We start from the raw sequence: 8,025 nt of genomic DNA on the forward strand, positions 1-8,025 counted from the left end.
GTAAGAATCGTGCTCTAGCCCCCAAGTCATACTGCAATTTTAGTGGGCGAGTTTTTGCCTTCTTTGTCTTAGCATCGCTTTCTTCTCATCCTAGCATCGTTGGCTACTTCATCAGCATCATAATCACCGTCTTCGTCTTCAGAGAGCTCCGTCAGGATTTGGCATAGTTATTCTGCTTCATGGTCAGCTTTCCTCCAAATGATCTTAATTTGATAATTGATACCATTACCTCGACCAGTCAATAACTTGGTAAAAATGAACATTTATGGAATTCCATCAAAATCTAGTTTTTTTTTTTTTTTAAATTGCACACATGTAACTTTTCATTAGAGGCAACCCTTTTGAAACATATGAACATTTTTCTTAACAGGAATTCAAATCTTAGTTCAAAACGTTTTTATCAAAATCCAGTCTTTATTAACAAAGCCAGTCCAGTATGTGCAACAGGAAGGCCGAGCAAATGGCCTAGGACTGAAGAGGTATTACAATGCCATGATCAGCATGAACAAGGAACCTGGCCCATTCTACCGCAAGATATGAGCTTACCTATCAAGGCACGTCGAAACATATAGATAGGAACTGCCATAATCAAAACAAAGATTTATTTCACAACATGCCTAAGATTCTACACCGAGCTCCAGAAGCAATGTGTGATTAACTGTATTAGATCCTGGCCCAGAGAATTGAATTGGACCTGCAGCAAATGTTATCACCATAAATCACAATGGAGATTAGGACTAGCTCCAAGTTCAACATAAAGGCAGCTTTCATTCTATACCACTTTTCCACAGTCAATTTTTTCAATTTAAATGGAAATATAAACCATGTCAAACAAAAAACAAGGCCTTTCTCAGATGAAGGCATAGTGAAAACAGCCAGTTATCAGTAAATAGAATAGAGCATACCTGGACACATGTAGTGATTCTTTAGGGCCCACTCATCCCTCATTGAGGCAAACTTTTTATAGGGTGGCCCTGGATAATTCAACGTCAAATGTAATCAATATTTCATCTTTTATTGCAAAATCCATGTTTTATATAAAGAAAAACGTTTATGCAAAAGAAAAGAAAGACAAAAATTGATAATCTTGAAATCCCCAAGCGTCTGTGGGCGAACAATTATGCCCATGGTGGTTGGTGAAAAGAAACAAAGTTATCCTATGCCCCACATCAAGGGAATATGATGCAAATTATTTCTTTTCCTCCCCTTCCATTTTATTATTCTCATGCCAAGGAGTTAAAAGCAATAGTTCACTCTTTCACCCGTTCATCCATCGTGAATCCCTTAGTTTTTGATTTAAGCTGAATAATTAGTGTTTGGATGATAACATACCTTCAAGTTCAACCATTGCCTTCTTGATCACAGGCTTAAATTTACCTGCATAGGAAATTAAACATTCATAAGCAACAGATGGACGTTTATATGAGCTGGATCATGGAGACAAAATGACATTTCATGTATGATTAATCAAGAAATAGCCACTGGAAGCTCTGATGGATCAAAATGCGTACCACGTCTCCTCTCCACATCCATCATTGATGTGAGTGCAGTTCCACTGACAGTCCATTCTTCTACCGGAGCACTCAAGTTCCCAACCTGATAAAAATATCACAAAAGAGAAAGAATTTAGCTGACAGTTGTACAGCTTTAAAGCTACCAGACAAACAATTTTATAACATAACAAGTCATCAACAGCAGTAGAAATGAAAATTGTAAACTTGTAATCAAAAGAAGATGACAAGGCAGGGGAGAAGCACAAACTGATGATATTAATCCGGTCTTCCCACTGTGAAGGAGGGCTCCAGCACCATAGCCCAATGCATAGCAGTACATAGCATCAAAGTTAGTTGGCAAGCCGCATCTCCCCTCGTAGCTGCAAATTTAAAACAAGTGTGAGTAACTACAAGTTCTAAAAAATTAAGTCAAAAGATGGTGACAAGCAAATGCAGGGTTAAATAAAATTATAAATCTAAATGAAAGGCAATTTACAGAGTATGCACTGAGAAGTTCTTTGCATATTCAGAATACGTTTCATAACATGAAACCCCCCCAAGAAATGTGTGATTAAATAAAATACCCGAAAAAGTGAGACTGCCCTTTGAACACCGCTTTATATGAACCCTCTTTCTTTCTCTTCTCCAACTCAGCATCAACCATCTGAATAAGCATTTTCTCTGTCTCTATCTTGGCAACCTGAGTGGGAAAAGGCCAGCATAACTTCAATACCTAGTTAAGTGCAAGCTGGGAACAGACAATCACAGAAAGAAAGTACATGGTACCTGAACATTTCCATGGGGATCTCTCTCAAGCATCAATTGTTCTTGAATTGATCGAGGTAAAAATTCAAAAAGCTTTAATGATTGATCAGTAAGTTTCTTTTTCCATAGCCCACCTTCATCCACAGTATCATTGGCAAGGATTTCATTTAGTTCAGCAATAAGCTGCTGGACCTGCAAATGGCACCATAACATACGACTGCCTATCATATGAAAAGCTTATATCACAAGTAAATAAAAGGAGAATAACAGACTGAATCAAAACTCTTCTAAGCAGAGTGATTCATACCTCAGGAATAAAATCAATTAGACCTTCGGGGATAAGGATGACCCCATAGTTATAATTAGCCTCAGCACGCTTACAAATAATATCTACAATGTAGTCTGTGACATTTTTCAGGGTCTGCTTCTTGACAGCAACCTGTAACAAGACAGCTCCAGTTCAGTTCTAAATTGACATTAGAAGCCTTTCACAAATTATGCATCACCAGTGCTTACACTGACTGCACTAGGCTGCAATCAGGGGAGAAATCCAAAACAGAAATCAACCCAAATAATTTTTTAAATTAATTAGAAAGTATATATTCTATTTTAATATATTATTACATGATACAGTTATGAAATATAATAACTATAAAAAAAAAGAACATAATTTATTTAGTACATAGCTATTTCCATGCGCTATGAATTATTTCAGTCTAATTTAAACACGGATAACAAATTAATATTTTTTCACATGAACCAAAAATAAGTACTGACCTCCTGGTTGGGGGAAAATGGGTAGAGCCTAGACCAAGCCCGACGAGCCAACCCATTTAAAAGGAGGGTTGGGCTTACATATAGGACCTTGAAATTGCAAAACACACTTAAACGGGCTAGCCCTAATGGGTTTTAAGTGGGCCAAGGGCTGCTAGTTTAAGCTCACATCTATTTTTTTTAAAATTTATTTTATAAAATCCTAAACTAAACTTTCTAAGCTTGTTTAAGTTTGTTTAAATATTTTTGGTTTGATAAAAAATGTAAAAAAAAAAAGGTAAAAGGGCTTGAAGCCCGTGGACCAGGCCTAAGCCCATTATCATGAGAGTCGGGCTTCGCATATAAGGATCTCAAAGGGTAAGTGAGTTTAAACGGGCTGACTCTTTTAGGCTTGAGCTCGTCAAGGACAGGCTCTTTAGGGCCGGGCCAAGTCATTTAGACCAAGTTTGATGCCCCCATTCCTGGCCCTTTGCCATATTTTTTTTTTAAATTGAACATTTGGAAGCTCAAAGGAAGGATCACACGGTTCTCTCTCTCTCAAAGACTCAAACTGGTACTAGCTAAGTAATTCAATTCAACTTTATAGAAAATTGAATACTAACTAGACTGCTAACATGGGTAGTTCATGGTTCGACTGACTGAATTGATGCTCGCAGGTTTCCAAAATATTGCATGTCATTGAGTCTCAGAATAAGAAACCATACAAGGAAGCATGTCCTTTTACATGAGAGCTGGGAGGGGGGCTGGATGGTGCTGAAAGTGGTTACAAGAGTTTGCTCAAGAGGATGAATGCTATTTCCTATCACCTCATGTCTGCTATATACTATTTTCCACATATAGGAGGAAGTAATTTATTCAGGTGGCAGGCACAATTGTTTTCGCATTATGACTCCACACTTTTGTGCTTTTGGTCAAAAATTTGCACCAAGCTTAGTGTCATTTTGATTTGAAATGCCATATGGCTTCTCAAAAACCTTCAAAGCTACACAAAATCTATGGTAAATTACTTTCTTTTCTCCTAACAGAGTTAGTGTAGTGCATCTCTTGATTTCATGAGAGGATGATGTGATTCTTTAACATCATTGGGCAGTACAGAGTAGAGACGACAACTTGAATCACAAGATCAACAATAATACATCTTAATATGATATTCAACATCTACGGAGACACTAAATGAATTAGCTGAGTTTATGAAAGACCTCTTCTCCAATAATAGTAATGTTAGGATGGGTTTGTAAAGCACATTCCAGTGTAATGTGTGAAGCTGCACGTCCCATGAGCCGTACAACTGCAGACAGAATTTCAAACGTGTTATGTTATCCATGACTTCAAGCCCAATATACATGCATATATTTATATATAGAGAAAGATATTAATGGGAGGCGGAACTGCTTCCTAATTTTAATGTTGAACCATATGAAGTAAAGCCTCCTATCTTTCAGATCATATCACATCATTCTAAGAAAAGTACCACACTCTGTAGATGTTGGAAAACATTCATGTCAAAACTAATCAAGAGGTCATAGATTCTGCCCAAAAAAAAAAAAACAAAAAGAAAAAGATCTAGAGGCCATAGTTTATCTTCATATATAATCAATGACTGAATAAAGAGCCATGAAAGTTACCTTTACACAACAACCTTAAAGCATGATATATCAAATTTTCAAGAGAACCAGAAACAGAAATGTCACCTCACAGGAGGGAAAATGCTGAGATAAGGCAAGGTAGGTGCATTAAAAAGGCATCATTTTTTGATACTACGGAGGAATATTATCATATTTTCCGTCTTAATAAAAAAAAAAAGAGGAATATTCTCGTAAGCATGTTGTAGATTCCCTTGACACAAACATAATGGGGGAAGAAAATATTCAGATTACAAGTAATTTGTGACAGGAAAAATGGCATATGTGAAATGCCACAGGGATAGTCTCAGATAATATGAACTCATGATTCAAATCTTCTGATGTGAGGAAAAAGATCAGGTGACGTGAGGGGTTTAAAGGGCTAGGTGAAGTGGTTCATTTTGCAATAAACAGGAAGCTAGGAAGCGCAGACTAGCACCAACAATTAACGTACAAAGTTATGCATACAACATCAGTCAGTTAAACTCTATAAAGTCGTGAGTCTCTAATTGCCAAAAATTATATAAACATCCCAATTGAATATACTTACAGTGGTAATATTTTCCACTTGATCGTGCATCTACCATAACATTTCCAATCATTTCTGAATATATCTGCATCCAATCCACATAACAAAGTAATCAAAGCTTGGTCATGTAATTATGCAACATGTATTAAAGAAGGGATCTAAATTTAGCATCAGTGATATTTCAATAAATAAGTGTACAAGAGTTTCCGGAAAGGGGGTGAAAGCCTAATCACATAAATGCATGAGAAGAGGCTTCATAGGTATCATGGTTTCTTAAGGATAGTTTCTCAAGGGATGGGAGCACTATTTTGAGCTCATGAATTTCTTGTTTTTTTCCCCTTTATCCTTTCTTTTTTCCCCCTACGACTTGTTTAGAAGATTTTGTTATGCTCATTTGTACTAATCTTCTTTCTCACAATGAATTTATTTACAAGAAGTGGTAGAGAAGGGCACACCATAGCAACTAAAAAGAGATACCAATGGAACATGAAATCACTAGGAACGAGGAATAATGTCGGTATTCCTGGAAAAATTGTAAATATGCAACAAATTATGATAAGAAAATTCAAGTAAATTATGTTCTATTGGGAAGTGGGGGAACTGATATTGGAAGGTAGAAGCATTCATGAGATTGCTCCTGATTTTGGACCCTGGTGTCAACTCTCACCTTATTTTATCCTAAGAAAACAGATTTGATTCTGCCACCCATAGACACTGTGAGAATTGATTGTGGAGCCTTCAAAATCTAAACTGAACTTGCATTAACAAATGTGCAATGAGAAGTGGCTGCATAGCTTCACTCACCTTGCATGCAGTATCAAACCCGAAACTTGTGGGAACTTCTTTGCATTTCAAATCACCATCAATGGTTTTGGGGCATCCAATCACTAGTGTTTTCATATTTTTATTCCTGCATGAACCAACTTAGAGTAAAACAAACTGCAATGACAACATGTCTGTGAATGGATTAGGAAATTGTTTGTCTTCTCATATGTATGTTCTAAGGCCGACTTAATAATTTAATCTAAGAACTGATAAATGAACCCAGAAGGTGATTTGCTAATCAACAAGAAAGCACCATCACTACTTTAATATAGATTATGCCAAAAATAAACCTTCATTAAGACAACCTGAAGTTTTCAGCAAGAAGGCATGCATTTGTGTTTGAGTCATCTCCACCGATAACAAGAAGCCCATCCAAGTCCAGCTTCTGTACTGTGTCTTCAGCTTGTTTAAACTGAACATGTAAAATAGATCACTCTTCGTACCGCAGATATAGAAAAGCTAGTCAGGTAATCACATAATATATAGAAGCTATATTTAGCCGTGCCTGCTCTGGAGTTTCAATCTTGTCCCTACCACTGCAAATCATGTCAAAGCCACCCTGCAAGAGGAAATTGATGCAAGAGGTCACATTCTTGTAGTTATTTGATATAAGAGGAGTAATAATTATATCATGTGCTAAGTGCATAAAACTTTGACCTGTATGACGCAGCACTACACAAAGGAACATGTAAAAACCATGAAACTGAAACATGACAACTGTTTTCTAGGTAAAGAAGAGGAACCTGATTTCTGTAAGGATAAATATAGTCCGAGTTCAGTTCAACGTATTTGCACTTCATGATGCCAGCAGGACCACCCCTGAAACCATATAACGTGCTTCCTTTTGCGCGGTGTTGCAGGTAATCTTAAAAAAGAAAATGAAAAAAAGATAAAAATTAAGTTCCACGACACACGTAGAGCCAAATGATACCAAGACATCCCATTAAATTCAAACAAAATGATCCTCACCGAAAATTCCAGAAATCACATTATGACCTCCAGGAGCTTGGCCCCCTGACAATACCACACCAATCTTCAACTTCTTATCTGGTAGCACCGTATCAGAATCACCGGGCACCAACATTGCTGAAGGCTGCCCAAACAAGTTTGGAAACAGCTTCGCAATTTCCTCTGCAAAATCCATTATCAGTCAATTTCCAAACTAAGTAACCTGACAAAACGTAAAAATCCACAAAAAGGAAACTTAACTCTACAATCAACCATCCAATAGAATCATCATTTCGTTTCAACTACTTAAGTGAACTCAACCAGTCAGAAAGTAAAATTAGCCAGAAATTGAACGGAGCGCATAGAAATTGATCGACCATCACAGAATTCGGACCCAATTGAACAACAAGGAGAAAAGACAGACCTGGGTGTCCAGCAGCGGAGCTTCGGGGACCATCAACAACCTTGAAAGGATTTCTGAGAACGGAAGGAAGAGGAAGATCGTAGTCGATACGACTGGTTTGGACATCACTGTAGACTGAGGTGAGACGACTGGTGACGGAAGGAGCGGTGGACCAGCCAGCGGCGAGGCCACCGTTTGGTAAAAAAGACGGTGCCATTGTTGATCAGACCTATCAGAAACGATCACAGTGACAGTTATCTTCCAGTGGGAACGAAGCGTAAATATATTTTTTTGTGGGCAGTGCGTGTATATATATATGTGTGTGTATATATATATATATATTTTTGATATATATGTATATATAATTATATATGAGAAAGCATGACACTTCCTCCAACCAAACCAAACCAACTCAGAAAAATGCGTCAAGTTCTTGTGTTTTTTTCTTTTTAGGCAGCGAGTTATTATTATTAATTGTCTTGACTGCAAAGTGAATATGCTGTATTATTTATAAGTTATTTTTGATATATTTTATTAAATTTAAAAAATAAAACTTACTAACTCCAAAAAAATTTAAAAACTCTCCCCTTTCCGACGTTGTAAAAAAATAAAAAAATAAAAATAAATTTTTTTTAAAATATATAAATAATAATTTAGTTTTTTAAA

The 8,025-nt window shown here is 36.7% G+C and overlaps 1 protein-coding gene across 1 annotated transcript; it reads right to left on the reverse strand.

Moving 5' to 3' along the window:
• Positions 1–381: 381 nt before the first annotated feature.
• Positions 382–7,644, reverse strand: LOC129293183 (pyrophosphate--fructose 6-phosphate 1-phosphotransferase subunit beta-like). The gene is made up of 16 exons (XM_054930995.1): positions 7,381–7,644; positions 6,978–7,139; positions 6,752–6,873; positions 6,514–6,567; positions 6,314–6,420; positions 5,988–6,093; positions 5,205–5,268; positions 4,232–4,320; positions 2,566–2,697; positions 2,280–2,450; positions 2,078–2,193; positions 1,762–1,873; positions 1,512–1,596; positions 1,333–1,377; positions 906–974; positions 382–694 (listed from the first exon to the last, which is right to left on the reverse strand). Exons 1-16 carry the CDS (start codon positions 7,574–7,576, stop codon positions 618–620), a joined length of 1,707 nt encoding a protein of 568 aa, XP_054786970.1. The 5' UTR covers positions 7,577–7,644; the 3' UTR covers positions 382–617.
• Between the last annotated feature and the right edge of the window lie 381 nt (positions 7,645–8,025).

This window comes from Prosopis cineraria, unplaced genomic scaffold (assembly GCF_029017545.1).
Source record: "Prosopis cineraria cultivar Desert tree isolate PC_DT_omini unplaced genomic scaffold, ASM2901754v1 PC14, whole genome shotgun sequence".
NCBI classification, from domain to species: Eukaryota; Viridiplantae; Streptophyta; class Magnoliopsida; order Fabales; family Fabaceae; genus Prosopis; species Prosopis cineraria.

Excerpts from the sequence above, each read along its gene's own strand:
- LOC129293183 (XM_054930995.1), bottom strand. The coding sequence starts at position 7,576 with ATGGCACCGTCTTTTTTACCAAACGGTGGCCTCGCCGCTGGCTGGTCC. Across the intron at positions 2,698-4,231 it reads TTACTATTATTGGAGAAGAG|GTTGCTGTCAAGAAGCAGAC; the intron begins GTCTTTCATAAA and ends GTCTTGTTACAG. Across the intron at positions 975-1,332 it reads GGCAATGGTTGAACTTGAAG|GGCCACCCTATAAAAAGTTT; the intron begins GTATGTTATCAT and ends TGAATTATCCAG.